Source organism: Ixodes scapularis, unplaced genomic scaffold (genome assembly GCF_016920785.2).
Source record: "Ixodes scapularis isolate PalLabHiFi unplaced genomic scaffold, ASM1692078v2 PGA_scaffold7__128_contigs__length_106722199, whole genome shotgun sequence".
Lineage (NCBI taxonomy): Eukaryota > Metazoa > Arthropoda > Arachnida > Ixodida > Ixodidae > Ixodes > Ixodes scapularis.
This window is the reverse complement of record NW_024609882.1, coordinates 1,958,590-1,977,214: the sequence shown is the minus strand read 5'-3', so window position 1 is coordinate 1,977,214 and position 18,625 is coordinate 1,958,590. Positions and strand designations below refer to the sequence as shown.

The window sequence follows — 18,625 nt, the reverse complement described above, 5'->3', positions numbered from 1 at the left end:
GCGAGACGTTGCGAACGTTCAGGATTGCTAACACTAATCACCTTTTTCGGGTGATGAAAACGCGTGAAAATTCGCATCGTTTATACGGTAAATACCTTGAACCTGAGTACACGCGCGCCAAAAAATAAATCTGGGTGATGTTCGAGGACACAAATGCTAAGAAAGCACCATTACATGTAGTCGAAGTATTCAAACACGACAGCGCGGGCGTTTCTGCTGTCTTGAGAGTGCCGCCACGAGGTCGCCGCACAAGTAGGTGGATCTTCCCCTCTACTACGTACTGGGTTATCATAACGACACACGACGAAAATTAACAGTCAGGGATAGCGCTTTTACGCGGAACGATGAGTTTCCACCACGCCGTCCACATCGCCGATCACCACCGACGCCATGTTGCACATAGAACGAGCCCGTCACGACCGGCATGCAACGCGCGCGACCGAGCTCTCCTCGACCTGTGATTGGTCTGTCGTTGCGGTCGTTCCCGAACATAACGAAAAAGTTCAGCCCGGCTCAACTCCTTGCGTTGCAAACGAACACGAACGAAGCAACCGTTTGGCGCATCGTTGCTATGGTAACTCGTCGTTCCAACCGGAACGGGCCGTTACTGTTCGCGTGATCTTCTTAAGACTACCAATATCAGCAAAGTAATCGAATAAATAAAATGATTTTTTCTTGCCACAAACAAAAACTTAATTACACAAGGTAAATGTAGTAGGTCACTTCCATAACCCCAATATCGATACCCAATAACTCTAGGACGCATGCGCAAAGGCGCCGGCGATGTGCCGGGCATCGCCAATGTAGGTATCGAAACGACGCAGTAAAACCGCGGTCACACTACTAATACATCGTACAAAAGACAGTCTGCGTACACTGTCTGAGGTTTCATTGGTCGTACAAAAACTGTCTGCAGAAATGTTAGAAGCATGTGTGAAACAAACATGCTTGGAACATGCGACGTGCCGCAAATAATCCCGTCACACATGTCTACAGTGAACGCTGTTTCTCTTGTATGATGTATGGAGTGTGGCTAAAGCTTCTTTATTACATTCTTCATGAAGTTCGCTTCTCACTTCTCGGCTTCCCGGCCTTTTAGCTTCGGGCCCTGGGCCCTCATACAGCCGGTGTCGACCAACGCCATGGCCTCCTCAGATCATCTCAAGGTATGCACTGTTAAAAAAAACCGTAAAATTACAGGGAGCGCCAACGGGACCAGAGCCGCTCGCGAGCCGTCGTTGCCGTTTCGCCGTAAACCCCTCCACCGCACCCGAACGAACAGACATAGCCGGCGCGCTGCGCAGGCGCAGTCAATGCAGCCCTTTTATTCGGAGAGGCGGAAGGTCACGTGAACTTCTTTCCCGCGCTCCCGTGGGACGCTGTCCGCGTGAAGGCACCCCTGGCGCATGCGCAGTGAGCGTGTCGAGGCAGATCCCGCGCAATTCGGCGACTTTGTGGACGTGTTTTTGGTTCGCCGCACTCAAACCTGGAGATTTCACGGTAAGTGCATTACATCCCCTTCCTTGAACTGTTTGATGAATACCTGTCGCACCACTGTTTTCTTAGATGAGTCGCGCTGTTGTCTGGATTCACTATTATGCATTGCTCGCCACAAGCGTGTGCAGACGATGTGCGCCTCGCGCTGGAGGTGCGTAGCGTTTAGGGTAACGGGGTCTTTGCCTTGTTGCTTTCGAGTGTTACTCTAGCATTATCACGAGACGTAGTGTGTCGGTGTTCTACGTTTTTCTTGCTCCCTTCTTAGTTAAATATTATTCGGCTACGTGAAACGCTCTTGGATTAGCGCTCCGCTGGAAAGGCAGAGGTCCCTGGTCCGGTTCGAGGACCATGCACGCCGATTTTTTCGGTAGCTGCTTGTTCGACATAACGTGCTGTTCAGGTGCAATTTGTTTCGAAACATGCAAAGCGAGACAGTGCAATGAGGTTTCAAGTGCCCACAATAATATACTATATACGTTTGACCGAAGTGTAAAAAACTAGTGCCAAAATTCCTTTTTTTTTTGTTCGTTTGTGCCGAGCCGACATTTAGCTTCCGTGCACTCTCATATTGTTACGGTAGACTTGTGTGGATTTAGGAAACTTTAAATTGATCGATTCGACCTTCGTGTCTAACACTGCCAGTACTCAAATGCTTTGCAGTACGTCTTTAAGTCCGCGGTCTTTTTTTTTTTTTTTTTTTCGAGTTCGTTCAGTTTAGTTTTCTCCATTCCTTGGTGCGCTACTGTGTAGCGACGGCGCCGGACTCTACGTAATGAGTCATGACTGAAACACATTTGCGAAAAGCGGCCAAATTGAATGAAGAAATCGCAAACGTAAATCAGACAGCAACTCCTATTGCCTTCTCTTTTTTTCTTTCTTTCGGCGGGGAAACCCGGAGGGGGACGGAGCGATGTCGCAACGTTACTTCGGGAGTTCCGTCCGTTCCGTCCCTCTCCGGGTTTTCTACGCTATGGCGCAGCCGCGGCAGCCGCCGAGGCTGGTTGAGTGTTTCCGCGGTTTTTGATCAGCTTTGTACGAAGACTGATTTTCGCCGATCTTTGTCGTGTTACGTGTATGTGGTGAACGGAGCATTGCGGAGACTGAGAATTGTGTGGGCTGTTCGCTGTGTTGTGGCATTCGGGCAAAGCAAGATCGCGGTGAGTTTGCTCGTGTACAGTCGGCAGTAAAAGTTTGCGGGGCGCGGGACGTCAGCCGAAATGACTGGTTGCGCCTTCTGCGGCGCGCGGCCGCTCTCAAGATTCACGCTTCGAGAATGTGCTTCCTTTCGTGCTCGAAGCCATGGCTTTTTCGCTCGCTTCCGCCTGACGTGCACGAGATAACCGGGGACCGGCGCAAGGTGCCGCTGTGACAGCCCTCACGCCGCGCGTCTGCCTCAGCCACCGTGGTGGGTGACGAAACTCGCGCATGCTACAGATAACATTTCGCGGCACCTTGCGCCAGTCCCAGTTATATATCGTGCGTGTCGAACGGAAGCGAGCGAAAAAAGCATGACCGCGAACAAGAAAGGAAGCGCGTGCGCATAGCGTGAGTCTTGGAGCAGCAACGTGCGTGAGAAGGCGCAGCCAGTCTTTTCGGCAGGCGCTCCCGTGCCCCGCAAACTTTTGCTCCCGACTGTACGTCGGCCGATGCTCGTGTCGGTGCACATCTCAATCTCAACTAAACATCGAGCGCCGATTGTGGCTGACTCCATGCATGTAAGAACGAATTAATCTACCAGGAACTTCGTGAATAAGAACGAGGCAAGCGTGTGGCTGTAGAAGGATGTCGTGACCGGTGGCATACGTACACTGGTTTCCGCACGTTGCTTCTGTTTACTTTATCTGTTGTAATAGCAGTCTTTGTACCGGTGCGTGAAGGCCTCGGTTGCTTCGAAAACCAAAGCTGATACAGCCAGTCTCTTTTTATCCAATGATTCTGTCAAGTCCTAATCACGGCGTCATATATATATATATATATATATATATGAGTGCACGTTTGGTGTTGTTTGCATTAATTTTACTGCGGAGGACGTTGCCTTTTGCGCTGGATCGGTCTTCTCGTGTAACTTGTCTCCCAAATTTGCGTGCAACAATTTTTGCACCCTCCGATTTCCGTTCTATATTCGGTTTCTTTTCTTGTAAATGTGTTTCAGCCTTAACATTTTGCCGCGGCGCAGCTCTGTTCAGAGAAGAAACGGTCTCAGCACAGCAGGGTGCACGAAGCGCGTCGTGTGTTTAGAGAAAAAGAAAATGAAATTGGGCAAGAAATGATTTGGTAACTGCACCGTAATAAGTGGCTGCCAGCAGTGGAAAAAAAAAAAAAAAGAGAGATATGTTGCCTTATAGTTGGAGTTAAGTCATCTGCCTTATTGTAGTATTTGAGGTAGAAAGGAGAACAAACTAGATGCCTGGACCGGCTTGCAAGAGACAGCGTCTCGGTTGAGACTGCTCAAAGAAAGCGCTGCCAAGGCTCGGGCGCGCGAGCGTCTAGGACTCGGTTTAAGCTCTAGCACTAGCCTTGACAGCGCTTTCTTTGAGCAGTCTCAACCGAGACTCTGCTTCATGCAAGCCGGCCCACATATCTAGAAAACCAATTTTCTGCCCCAAAAGGTGGTAAAAAAAATGTGTCACATTACTGTGCAATTGCGGGGCGTTAGCGTGAAACATTTTCGCGGTAGACTGCAACGCAAACAAAAAATGGAAAAGAGCAAGAAAAAAAACAAACAAAAAACAGTAAGTCCAGCGCGAAATGCTAGGGAAAGGAAGGTGGGAGTGGAGGAAGCAGATGGATAGCTGGCAAGGAGAGGAGGAATTTCCCTTGCCAGCGTTGTTTACTTACTCCTTTCCATGTTCCTTTCCCTTGCCCTTGGCAGCAGTTTAAATCAAATAGCGCTGCGTCGTCCTGGCTTTCATTGCACTGCTCAAGCTATGAATGACAAGGCGCTATACCATTCCAGCCGAGCTCTGTTCACCTGACCTCTCAAGCTAGATGCACAGAAGCGAAAACCTAGCCAACCTAGCCGAACGTTTCACATGACAATTACTGCGGCCATTCATATCACTGCCCAATGTTAGCATGCTAGACTGTAGCTCCTCATGGCTCGGGCAACCTAAAAGAACACGGAAACATAGTTTTGTATGTTAAGACTGGACGACAAGACGACACGCACGCTGCAGGTGTAGACAGGCAGGTGCAGGTGTTCTATCTTTCTCGCGTAAATAGAAACATTGCCTTCAGATTAACACAGAACATTGAGGATGGCTGTTTTGTACTTCAGTTTAAACACAATGTTAGTTTTGAAACTTGATGAAAGCTCACGTTAAGTGCTTTATAATCCTTACTGTGTTAATTTCTAGATAGGTGTATGTTTATGCTGTGTGTCATTATCTTCACAAGCACAGTTGATTTAATGTTCACTGACTTCAGTTGTGGCAGGAATAAAAAAAATTTGGGGTCAAGGATTAATATCTTTGGATTAGGACTTCGCCATGATTGCTTCGAATATTGGTAATGTTTCAGGTACCTTTATAAAAATGCAAAGATCATGTGTTTAAGTACAAAATCGTGGAGAGAAAAATGTTTTTTTGCAGATCTTGGGACTTAAAGAGACCTTCTATCCGAAAAAAGAAAGCCAAATTGTTCAGCTCTCATGTCGTCTTGGGATATTGTATTTCTCAGGGTCCCAACAAACATGTTCAATATTAAATCAACTTGAAATAAACCAAGCACTCCTTTTTGGTTATAGATGAGACATCACTGCAAAAGATGCCAGAAAAAGTTTACATCATTGGACACGTTCTTCAAGCACACATTATATCATGAAACATCATCAAGAGGTGTTCCATGCAGCGTTGTCGGCTGTGAGGCTGCATTCAAAAATTACAACTCATTGCGAAGCCACATCACAAGGTGTCATTCTCCGCTTGCACCTCGTAATGCAACTAACTTCCAATCCTGCCGGACATGCAGTGTTAGTTCCTGCAGTGAAGAGGTGAGCTCTGGAAAGGCTTTTATCGAGCACCTCAAAAAACATCTCACCGGCAACCCGCCAACTGTTGTAACTTGTCCAATTGATGCGTGTGATAGCCAGCTTAGGACATGGGGTTCACTCATGACCCATCTTTCCATATGCCATGGGAATGGAAAAAAAAAATCAGTGGTGACAGAGCCAGTAGAGCAGGATGAAATAGTGACGTCATGCTGTAGCAAGGATGACAATGGTCTGGAGAACATTAGGGAAAAACCAGACGTTGAGAGTGAAGTGCCTTCAGTCATTGATGATGTGGATCCCACTCACTTAGATCAAGACTCTTTCCTTTTTAAAAAGGCAGAATATGTTCAGTTCTTTGCAAGAGTCACTCACTCCTAAAACAAACATACACTATTATGCTCATAAAAAGGTGCTTTGAACGACGAATACGATTGCTACTTTCACCATACAGTGGTCCTTGCAGACTTCTTTCCTTCAATATTTTGCTTTTCCCAAAAAGGTATTTTGATTACAAAGATTTTGGATATGAGGAGTCAGTGATAACATGAATTTTTTAAGGCTTACAGGTGTCTGTCTGGACGGAACATTGAGCCTGCCCAAAGATGTCCTCCTCCTCGTGACATTCCTATGTTCAAGCCCCAAAAATGATGCTGTGCTCGAGTGGAGCCTCAAAATCAACAAGGCCGAGGCAGAGTTCAAAGATCAAAACGCAGCAGCTGTCTGCCTCCTCCCATTGCTTGCATCCTACTTTCAAGAAAACCTCGGAGAGCTCTTCCAGCTACATCAGGTAGGAGCATTCATAATAACCAGGTTATTTGTTTCCAAAGACACATCCTCATGACCTTGTTGAAAATAACTTCCTGGAAGTCTCACACAGGCAGTCAGCATTCCACTGAGAAACTATGCATCTGGAAATACTAAACTTTTCTTCATTTTTTGAAATTTTCAGCTATATCAGTCTTCCTGTATACCGTAACATACCGGTCATGCACCTATGTCCGAATAGGCGCCTACCTAGTGATTTTTAACCATTGGAGCAATGCCTTGTACTCTTTCTGCAGTTTCGCTTTCTGAGCGACCATCCCCCCACTTTTTCAGAATTGTCTGCAAAATCTTTGTGAACGCTTTCTTGGTATCTGACGACAATGCTGATAATGAGCACGTAAAAAGTGAAATTACTATTGCTCTACGAGGAGCCAAACCTTCCTTAATCTTTTCCTGGCTGAGGTGGCTCAACTTATTATACTTCACATTAGAGTGCAATGGGAAGGTATGCAACTCTAGGCTGGGTCATCTTATAGTATGTTCTACATAAATATTTCACTAAACCAAAGGGGGAGCGGCGGTGGGCACCCACTCTTGTACCACTTGCTTCTAATGGGTTCACATGATGTTTTGCATTTTTGGGATCGAGTGTTAGAGTTAACACAAAAATTATGCTAGAGAATTAACTAGTGACAAACGTTTGTACTTCCACTTCGACTCCTAAGTTAGGATCATTTGTTTTTAATATTAGCAGCTTCCTTGTCCCGCAGGTGTAACAATGAGGCTTTGTGACAGATATCAGCAGATACATTGCTGCTTATTTAACGTTGTTTTTTAGTTGTTATTGAGCGTTAGGACAACAAATGTTTGTAGTTAAAAATGTCCTTATTAGTGAGAAAATAACAGGAACCGCATCCTTTGATCTCAGCAAACGCTATCTCCTGTAGGTGGGATGAAGGGTTAAAGGAAATAAGGGTGAGATGAAAATAAAGTGGGCGAGACGAACCTCTTTCACATAAGTGAGGGGTGAATGGAGAATAGCCTTTTGGTATTCCCGAATACCCGTGGGATTAACAGACTCTTTCAAGGTTTGGGGTTCTTGCATGTGTGGGCAGTACCAGGAGTGCGCTTCTGTGACTGTGACCTCGCAGTGGGCGCATAGGCTCTTGTCTTTTTCCTGTGTATGGCGGCTTATGCACCATGTTCTTGTGGGTGTTACATTTTGCTGTTTCCTTGGAAACCATAGTGGTGTGGGTCCGTTGTCTTTTCAGGCGAACCTCTTCCCACCTGGTATAATTACCATCTGGGAGTGGGTCTAAGTCTTCTTTGAGTAGAGCCGTGAGGTGTTTTCAGTGGGCCTGTTGTTTGGCTTGCTGGGAGAATAGGGGATCCTTTGTGTCTTTTTCAATGAAGGCGGCGCTGTTGTCACCAAGGATAGTAAGGATAAGGAAAGACAGGAACTCGCATGCGGCGGCAGACACTGTTTTATTTACTTGGGAATGGTTTGGTGTACCAGGAAGCAGTGGATTTAAAGTTGTCGGCCTTCCTGCCAGAGTCCTTTGAATGTGCCCCACACTCGTCGTGTGTTATCTCGGAGCTTGCACCTCAGTTGTTTACGGAGCTTCTGGGTGTATTTTTTATCTTCACCGTGCTTGCATTGAAATTGGCTTGGAGTTTTCAGTCCTTATTTCTCCTTTAACATTGTTGGGCTTGCAGTCTGACAGCACACAAGTTGAGGAGATGAAGGTCGGGGTCTGGGTCGTCTTGTTTGGCTTGGTACTTCTGAGTGGATGTGGCTTTCATTATTCGCTCACCTAGACACTTTTTCAGGTGCTAGGTTAATGAAGCTGATCTGTCATTTAGTGTTGGGGTGTCTTTCTGTCATTAATTCTATTTCGACGGGTAGGTGCTTGCTTCCCAAGGCGTCGGAGCAGTTCGCACTCGGGCTTGGATGTTGTGTATGGCCCATGTCAAGTCTTGTGGTGTCGTTCTCAGTGCGACGTTTGCCAATGCGAATGGCAGTCTGTTTTTCTTTGAGAATTCATAGATTGGCCTGCTTGGCGGGTGTGAAGACATTGCACTCTCTGTCATTGTCTCGCTTGTATCCCCATATTCGTGCATCTGCGGTAAAGTCGCCGGCCACGATAAGTTCTTCGGGCATCATTCTTTGCGATCCGCCTTACGTCGTCTTGCTTGTGTCCCACAGTTCTACATTCTGTGGGAATAAATATAGACCCATAGATGTATGGTACCTTCACTAGCATTTCGTGCATTTCTCAATTAACCACACATGTTTTCTGACTTTTCTTAGGTGACAACAGAAATCACAGAGGAGTTTCGTAACAGTCTGCCTGCTTCTCCTGTAATTGTTGCACTGGGTGAGCTTCATGTGTCTTTTCCTTGCATGCTTTGTATTTTTGAAGGTGCTTTCTTTTTTAATTTGTGTTGAATTTTGGAACAACAACCTAGACCGTTTTATCGTGGGTAGTGCCATTTTGAGAGTGAGAGAGAGAAGAGGGGTCAGTGCAGATGACTCCTAGTGACTCGATTGTAGTGGGATACTGTAGTGGTGTAACCAGAGTGCTGGAATACTGCAGTGGTGTAACCAAAGGGTGGTGTGCCGATTTTGACCAGAGCTAGATAGACGACCACATTGTTTGGTTTCGGCAGCCTTATCAAGCACCAATGTAAAGCACATGTCCTGGTATTATACCATACTTTGACAATCAATGTTTGATTGATCCAGCAAGAAAAAGAGAAGTTTTTATTTTGGTTTGTGAGTGAAGGTGCCACAAAACGGCATACAGCCCAAACAGCAGGTGCCTGTGAGGCATTTGATTGTTTGGGCCTGCATTCTGTGTCTTGTCCAACCCAAACAGCCAAATTTTCTGCTCGTAGAATGTGTGGTCGCATGCGGTCTCCGGTCATTTAATTTCTAGCTAAAGCAATTTAAACGAAACCGACGACTGGCATTGCACGTTGGCATCAGACTTCCATGCTACTGATTCTGTTCACAAACTCAACAAAAAGTGTTTGATTCTACATGCTCATATACAAATTTTTTGTTTTGTTCAAACCTTCAGGAGCACTTTGCATAACTTAATGTCATTACTGGGTATGGTAGCTCAACACTATTTAGTGTGACCCTTATTTGGCTTGGCATATAAGGTGTGCCTTATCTGTGATTGTGATGCATCTCAGTCTCAGATCTCGGATATGCGTCACAATCCTATATCGGTGTGCCTACCTATTCAGTGCCCCTGCTGGTAATACCTCTATAGAAGTTTCCAGATGCGAATATGACAATGGTATTTTTTTCTTCATTTAATGCGTGAGCGTTAAAAGCCCTATTAGAGAAAAAGCCGGCGTAGTGGTGTCGGTCGCATGACTTTTCTGGTCACTTGACTAGATAGGTCGATACATCTGATACTAACACATTTTCTCCGCATTAATTACATTAATCGCTTGTTTCTTTCCTAGGCCGCTCACTTTTCGAATGCAGCTGCCAGCTGTTTGTGGACCATGAGGTGATGGTGGAAGATGTGGGCTTTCTGCAAGCTGTGGAGCTCCTTTTTGCCCTTTATTATTGTTTAAACATCCAGTATGCCAAAGGTGCGGGAACCACAATTGAGTTCATTCAGAGGTATGGTTTATTTCCTTCATAATTTTGAGCCTCATGAGAGGCAATAAAGAGCAACTCTGCTGAATTTTGGCTGAGAAAACGATTAGTTCTCTTTATAATCATCTAGGAAGGCTACAACTGAAATCTTTCTGTATATAAAATTGGACCCTCAAAGTTTGACAAGCGCTAATCTGCTAATTTTAGCGAGCGATGTGCAGGCTAGCCAACTTTGGCACTTCCTTCAGATGTGACGTCATGTTGATGTCTGTTGTACACACCGGCTTTTTTCTCTTTCAACGCCATCACATGTCCAGTCAGTCCAGACAACACTACCTAGAGTTGACCCAGTGAGTGGGGTAAATCACGTAATCATGCATCTGCCATGGACATGAGTGTGCATGCAACTGACGTCGCTGCTTGCCCTTTGCCGAAGTTTCAATTTGCGACTTGAGTTATAAATAGCAAAGTTGGACAAACAATATTCTACTTTTCGTGAAACAATGTAGAGTTCATGAGTGCTTTTCAAAGTAAGGTCATCCACTATCTTGAAATTTTCTAAATTGAGTAGAGTTGCCCTTTAATTTGTCACTGGCTACCCACATTTCCAAGCTCAATTTCAGAGTCCATTATTAAACCGCAATAGGGTGTTGTATTCTTGGACCACAGAATGAATAAAACGTGCTCGGGACGAAGGAGACGACAAACATTTCTTTCAACTAAGAACAACAGGAATGAACTTAAGAGCACTCCGTGCAATTCAGACTGCCAAGAAAATGGAGAGAAAGGGAGGCAGGAAGATAAAAAGGAAAGTGTAAAGTTAGAATTGTAACTCATGCTGTTACTTCACTCTTTTTCTTATTTCCTTCCTTACAATTTTTGACACTTACCTTTCTCTCTTTCTGCCTCCCTTTCTCTCAGTTTCCTTGGCGGTCTGAATTGAAGGAAGTGCTTTTAAGCTCATTCATGTTGTTAATTAAAAGAAATGTTTGTCGTCCTTCGTCCGGGTATGTTTTGTTCTTTCTGTGGTCTGTGAATTTTACCAACACACTCTTCAGTTACTTTAAGGGTTGTTATATCTTGCATAATAATTCGATTTAAAAATTTCACCTAATGTTACAATGTGACTATGTTTGATCCTATCCCAGAAATCACAAATAAATATGTCAATATATCTACTATTCCTATTGTTTTATCTTTACTGAATGTGTCATTTACTTATAATTCTATTTGGCATTCAGTTAGAAGGCAGAGTCATAAGCAGTATACATCATTAAATTATTTTTGGCTGGAAACAAATTGGAGCCTCAAAATATGTTTAATATACTCAGCTAATTATTTATTTAAGAGTTTCTTTACTGCACCACACTATTCTGTATCACTCTAAAAGTGTCTAGAAGTGATATGTGCAGATGATCTCTAATTCATCTAATTCATAACTAAATTTGACTGATATACAACCTTTTCACAACTTTTTGAAGCTTTATTTCTGCATGTTTTAGTAGCATGTGGTTCATGTTTGATTTTGTACCTGAATACCTTTTTCTCGTCTTTATACATGTTTATCAATCGTATGTTCTTTCGACAGTGGCTGGCCAAAATGTGGCTTCCTAAAAAAAGAGAATGATTCTCTTACAACATTCCTTTTGCCATGTCTGGTGCTTTTAAGCAATCATTAACAGCTAGTTGAGTATTTTAGGTCATTCAACTGTCTGCAATACTAATTATGCAAATGAGTGCTTGCTTAATTACGAGTAGAAATGCAGAGGAGGAATTGCTTTGTGACTGTGTAGGACAACAGACAAATTTTAATGCTGTATTGTAATAAAAGAAATAAGCACGAAGCAGGGATGGGCAAAATACATGCAAATATGTATCGAAATACAAATACAAAATGCTTCGTCAAAAATGTATTTAATTACAAATCTAATTACTTTTGCAAAAAAGTATTTAAGTACAAGATACAAATACAGACAGAAAAGTAGTTGGTCTCTTCCAAATACTTTTCCAAATACATTCCTTAAAATTTGCATCAGCGACTTCAGGGCACCTGCAACAGGTTTCTGGGTATCTCATTTTAATTTTGCATCGCACACTCGGGAGTTAGTGCTCGAGGCTCTAGTAACGTAATACAAATATAATCACAAAAAAAAAAAATGTAATCAGCTTGGACGTAATAGGTGAAAAAAGTACAGAGCTTCAAGCAGTTTTTTTTTTTTGATTACATTTTGGTATAGACAATCAAAGGACCGAGACGACCAAGACGCGCAGCACTAGCTACAGATTTTTTTATTGTTGCAACTCGCACCAGTTACAAACATCTGGATGACCCGCGCATTTAGAATGTTCGAGGCAAAAGTATGGATGGAAATCAGGCTGGAAAGCATCACAAGTTGTCTCTGTCACTTATTTAGCCAGTCTGCCTGTGAACGTCGATTTCGTCACTATTCTTTCCCTGGACTAGCATCGTAATTACAAAGTCACAAAACGCTTGTGCTTGATTGAGAGACACTGCATTCGGTGCAGAACGTAGTTTTCTTCCTGCTCTGGACAGTGACAATAAATTTGAGGGGTGTATTTTCGCCCACAAAATTGTATTTAATTACAATTGTATTTGAAATACACACGTTTTAGTATTTAAATACACACATCAAATACATTACAGAATTTTTAATTAAATACAAATGCAAAATACACAAAGTATTTGAAATACGTAGTTCAAATACTTGTATTTGAAATACTGCCCATCCCTGGCGCGAAGTATGTACTTGTTCTTCTGTTTATGTCGCTGCTATAAAATTTACTTTTGTTTGCTTCCAAAGCTTCTCCCAAATGACTCAAATCAATTACATCGCTGTCTGTTCAATATCTTTTTAAATCAACATGTTTTTAGTGTTTTGTAGGTCTAAAAGTTGCATATATGAATCCTACCCCTTAAGATGTGCCACATGGGGCTTATAACTTCTGAAATATTCCGAGTTCTGTATCCCCATCGCATCTGAGTGAGGGAAGCCTTGAGTGCCAGATTTTCTCCTCTGTCAGAAAAATGACACATTATTACAATATTTTTTTGTTGTTCCCTCATTGTTTTATTTTCCTCAAAATCTAGGCATGAATTTGTACCTTGACATATTTTCTTTAAGTGCACAGTGCACAGTCTGCTGGCCTAAATGTAGGTTTTGCTCAGCTTGTTATGGCTTAATTGTTATTTCAGGAACCTTCAACACACTTATACATTTGAACTGTGCACCTATGTGACTTTGGTGGCAAAGCTTAGGGCTTTCGACATTAGTTGTGCATGTAAAATATCAGCAAGTACTGATCCCAAATCCTTCACTGCAATTTTTTTTCACTTGTCTGGTTTCTGACCAAATACTTATGGGCCAATCTGCTATTTGTTTCAGATACCAGGTTGGTATCAAACAACATGATGGGTCACGACAGGAGGCCGGGAGGTCGAAAGGAGCTCGGGCAAGAGCAATCAAAGCCGCCACAGATCTTGCTGCTTTTGAGAAAAAATGGAACAGTGTGAGTACATATTTGATTTGGCATGTGTACGATGTGGTATCAAAAGGTTTCCAGTCTTGTCTTGTATTAAAAAGAAAAGCAAATGGCGGCACAACACTGCATTCACAGGGGTCGAGGGCAGCAACCTTGATCTGTCATGGTGCTGAGTGGCTCAATGTGGCAATGCACAGGCGAGTTGGTGCATGATTATAACTGGTAGCAGCATGCAAAAACACACGGACAAAGGGACGAATGCACAGGACTTCGGTGTTTCCTTTTCATTAAACATTTAGTTGAAGTTCAGCGCTCGCCTTGTGCATTTCCTCCCTTTGTCCTTGTGTTTTTGCGCGCTGCTACCAGAGGCTTAGAGCATCGCTCTGTGAGCTTGGGAGCCCCTGCTGTACAGGTTTTTGTGACTTCATGTGCGTGCGCCTCTGCAATTTGTGCAAGTGGTTGTGGTCCTCCCGTAGCCTTTTCAATCATCTGAATATGAATTTGTTTTATTTTCAGCTCATCTGATGATCGATCGGATGCCATGAAGGTTTCTTTATAATTATGTTCTTTTACGGTTTACAATATAGTTCTTCAATTTCAAAACTGCCTCCGTTTTGTCTTGTCCCTTTTTTCAGACACACTACACTTGTTTATAAGGATTTGTCGTTATATTACGGAACTGTAGTACGCTAACTCATGATGCCAGACGTTATCTGTAACCCTCCGTAATACTACCAAGGCCGTAGCTGAGAGTTCACATTATTGTTACCGTACAGCGAGCACACAGCGATAGAAGTGCAGTACGCAAGTACGGGATTAAAGCTGCAAACTAAACTTGAGGTATGCAAGCCGTCAAGCGTTCCGACGGTATTGAAGGCGTAAGGGAAGGGTACGGTAACTGAACTGTTACCGTTACAATACGGCAATGGAAGTGCAGTATGAAAATACGGGACTGAAACCGTACCCTTCCCTTACGCCTTCAATACCGTCTGAACACTCGACGGCTTGGATACCTGGAGCTAAGTTTGCGGCTTTAGTCCTGTACTTGCGTACTGCGCTTCTATTGCTGTATGTCTGCTGTACAGAAATGATAATGTAAACTGTCAGCTACGGCTTTGGTGGTATTACGGAGGGTTACAGATAATGTCTGGCATCATGAGTTAGCGCAGTACGGTTCTGTAATATAACGGCACTTTTTTTAACAGTGTGGTCAGACGTTCCCATGTGGGAGGACATGGACGTGCTGGCTCCAGCAACCCCTGTAGGCACGTCAGGAATGCTAACCCTAACGAGGAGCACGATCGCCTTAAATGTCGCCGCCGCTGCCCCGAGGGTCTATACTCCAGCCGCATACCAATCCTTTTGTAGTACTCTCGGACCCAGAGTACCTACAGGGCATGGAAGGCAATTCAGATTGTTCTTCAAATACTCGAATAATTCCGACCGTTAGACACAGCCTTAAACGAGACCGCGGCACCTTCTCGTCAGGATAGCCTCAGCTGAGCTTCTCCTGAACGTCCGACATGGCGCATCTCCTATGAATCGCGCAATACAAATTCGACCGCGGAGTAATCACATCAACCTCGCAGAGACAGGACAGAGCCTATAACGGATTCATCGCCCCAAGAACAGGATTTCGATCATTTGAATTTGCGCCAAGAAAGGCACCCATAACAAGCCGTAACTTACCGTCGCCAGAATACCTCAATTCCACTGCACATCAACACATTGCCATTTTACCAACCACAGCAGCAGCACAGCTAGGTGCGTTCAAAGATGGAAGTGAACATCTTTTCAATCAATCCACGAAGTAATGAACGACATCATTCATTACCACAAAAACGTCGATACGTGTTCCTAATTTCCATAGAGTAGTTTATTATGGTCCTGGTTATCTTCGTCGCAGACCCAGCCGACCTCACTTTCGCATGATAGTCCACTTTACGACGTTTTCGCCCGGACGGGGGTTCCTTTCGTTGCGCACCAGTTCGTCGTCCTCGGTCGCGGCATCCCATCAGCTGCGACCTTGGCGTTCCTCTGGTGCTAGTGGCGACGGAGGCGGCGGCGTTGAAGTGCATTCTGCCCTAATCCCCGCCCCTTGGGACGTGCCGCGAGGACGGCGTCTTCTGTCTTGAAGCGGTCGTCGTTAATCTACAGCGGGCTTGTCTCCTCTTTGCCGGGGCGAAGGCTGTCGCAGCATGCCCCCTTGGCTTTCGCCACCCCCTGGTGCGGGTATCCCTGGAATTAAGTTGGTTACGCTTGGCTTAGCGGACTCAATTAGATTGTGCCGCGGTGGCGCCCCCTGTCGCTCTTGAAGCGGTGCTGGGACATCTACGGGAAAGGGCAGAATAATCCGCGTTTAATTTAGAGCACTCGTGTTTAGTGTACCTATAGTCACTGACAGTGATAATGGCGGAGGGGAGATTCGGTGCCGCGTCCAGCGCGAGCTTTTACGTTCGATAACGCTTCGGCGTCTTGTAAGCCTCGAGAGTGTACGCGGAGGCAAAGCCATAGCTTCCTCTATATTCGCAAAGCCTGGCAGTTCGACGACGGAGCCATAGTGTGACCGACCGGTCGCAGATTTGGAGCACGAGGATCTGGTAGTGGTAGCGCAGAGCATCAAAGAGCCGTTTCTCGGGGAACCTGGACGTCAGCGGACAGCTTTTGCTGCGGCGAGGATCCGAAACACACTCGTTCGCTCGAGAGAAATATGTTTCGGTGTCTCGCCGCAGCGGGGCGCCAGTCACGTGGTTCTCCTCTCACCCGTTGTCTGCCGCTCCACCTTTTCCATTTCGGCGGCTGCTTCTCGGTGCGATCTGCCAGGCTTTCTCAGTATATACACGTTTGCAAGTCCGGCTCCAAGGCGGCGCCATCTTGCTCGGCTGGGGTGCGCTCTGACGTGTCATAACCCGATTACGAAGCATTGCGAAGGTGTCGTAATCGGATTATGACCGCGCCCAAGCCAGCCCCAGCCGATCAAGATGGCGACGCCCTGAAGGCGGACTTGCAAACGTGTATACACCAACTCAACTCTCCTACGTCACGCCGCGGTGGTGGCGCGCCGGACGCACTTCCGGTCTGGGGCGGTGGGCAGAAGTCGCCGTGCCAGACATGCATTCCTGTGTTCCTTTGGAAGAAACGCGACAAAAGACGTGCATTCTCGTCAAAATGCTGCGACGGGGGCTGTACCAAGAGAGTCTAGAAAGTTTTTGAACATCAGTTTTCATGTGTTTTTGCCCCCTCCGTTCGTCCGAGGACGTGGATAGTAGCCGTGAAAAGGGCAAACAAGACGCCGTCGAACTACGATTGCGTGTGCAGGCCACAATTTGTGGTCGCCAGATGTATTTGCTTTGTTCCAACATGAACGAGAGCAAACCCCCAAATTGTCCGGACCACTCACGGGTTCAGTGCGCCTTCAAATTCACACGGCCGCCTGATCGTTCGAACTTTCGTCTGTTCTTTCAAAGTTGTCTGTTTTTTGTCGTCTGCTCGGTCAAACAAAAGCGGCCCGTAGACCAAACTTTGACCCGGTGATTGCGATAAGAAGTAATTGCAGGCCTCAAAAGTCTTAAGTAGGCTTGGTGCAAACAGTAGATACAAGATGTTAATTATTGGTACCGGTGGCCATCACCTACTTGTTACGCTTGGTCTGTTCCCGCTTCCGATTTTCAGTACCGACGTCGATCATCGCCGCTACCTTTTACACTTTTGCAGCACGAGCGACGTCGCGACCGAAAATAGCTACAAGAATCTCATCATGGTTTTGGCGTCCATTCTGCAGAGTTCATGCGAATGAATCGCCACACGTCAAATTATTTACGAAAAAGTTTAGCGGCGTAACGAGCCTTGATAATTTCGCTCAGGCGATTCAAGGGGTAAGACATTGCGATGACGACGTAGAATCGACAACTCCAACGCGAAAAAGAGTATGCATACTCACACAGACGCCGACAACGTGACATTCGAATGGTTTGTTGACGCGGGACGCGGTGCTTCTTGCCCGTACTTCATTGCGCGTGCGTTCGAACTGTCGTCTGTTCTTTCAAACTTGGCTGCTTTTTGTCGTCAGCACGTTCAAACGACAGCGGCCCGTAAACCAAACGTTGACCTGGTAATTGCGATAAGAACTAAGTGCAGGCATCAAAACACTGTTGAAGGTTGGTTGGGGTAAGTCGGCTAAGTGTAAACAGACACAAGAAGTTGTTGATCATTGTTACCAGTGGCCATCACCGACTTGTAATGCCCGATTCTACTTGCGGTTTTCAGTATCGATGTCCACCATCTGAGCTACGGTCCACGCTTTTGCAGTCCGAGCGACGTCGCGACTGAAAATAGCGAGCAGAATCTCATCGTGGGAGTGGGCTTTAGCGCCCATTCTGCGGCGTCCACGTGAAATGAATCGCCGCACGTCACATTATTCACGCAAAGTTTTGCCTCGATAGTTTTGCTGTAGCCGCTCAAGTAGTCTGACATTGTTAGGAGGACGTAGAATCAACAATTCCAACGCGAAAAAGAGCACGGGGACTCCCACCGACGCCGACAACAACACAATTCAATGGTTTGTTTATGGGCGACGGCGGGCTTCTTGCCCACCATCCACCGCGCATGCGCGGCGCCGGTGGCGTCCGCTAGGGGCGCTCCGGTTTGTTTGTAAAGATGAGTTGGTGTGGAGGGTATTGCAAAGCACGTCGAAAGGCAACGAGCATATGCTCCAGAGGCCGGGTTGTTCGAAAGAGACCAGTACCACCTGGAAGGCAAGGCCTGCGCCCGACGTCATCATTGGTGGGTTCCCGACCCGTCAGAAGCGACGCTGAAGCCCAACGAGAGTGGCCGCAAAGCGGCAGACATGTCCGGTTTGGCAACGCCATGTTCAGCGTCACGCTTGCGGGACGCTGCGAGACGCGCTGGCGCTCTGGAAGCGATGCTGACGCAGGTGGTGCAGCGCGGATCCACCCGTGATGACGTATGGGGTGAAAAAGAGCAGGCCTTGTCTTCTAGGTGGTGTTTAAAGAGACGCCCGGACGTTCTCCTGAACGTTTTTAGATCCATCGGTTGACAAGCTCCACGAAAGAGCGGCGTTCGAAAACGATTGTTGCCCGCATGCGAGCAGGTACGGGCAGATAGCGTTCCTATGCGCCGAGAGAGAGAGGAAAACGAGAGGGGTCGTCAGAATGCCGACCTCTGGTGGAAGGGCTAAAGCTAGCTGCCTTTGTCTCTACTGCACTCGTGAAACCCGTTAGAACGCGAAACCC

At 45.8% G+C, this 18,625-nt stretch overlaps 1 protein-coding gene and 1 long non-coding RNA gene across 3 annotated transcripts; both read left to right on the top strand.

Annotated features, from left to right (window-relative positions):
• Positions 1-1,432: 1,432 nt before the first annotated feature.
• Positions 1,433-13,980, top strand: LOC115318823. Its single transcript, XM_042286383.1, has 6 exons — positions 1,433-1,500; positions 8,565-8,631; positions 9,734-9,896; positions 13,277-13,400; positions 13,509-13,570; positions 13,890-13,980. The coding sequence occupies exons 3-6, from the start codon at positions 9,784-9,786 to the stop codon at positions 13,930-13,932; spliced, it is 342 nt and encodes a 113-aa protein (XP_042142317.1). The 5' UTR covers positions 1,433-1,500; positions 8,565-8,631; positions 9,734-9,783; the 3' UTR covers positions 13,933-13,980.
• On the top strand, positions 2,611-6,260 carry LOC121833249. 2 transcript variants are annotated; one of them, XR_006076588.1, is made up of 3 exons: positions 2,611-2,654; positions 5,243-5,488; positions 6,047-6,260. It is a non-coding gene; the product is annotated as an uncharacterized LOC121833249 (long non-coding RNA). The 2 variants fall into 2 exon arrangements; XR_006076587.1 differs by lacking the exon at positions 2,611-2,654 and adding an exon at positions 2,882-3,212.
• Positions 13,981-18,625: the final 4,645 nt, after the last annotated feature.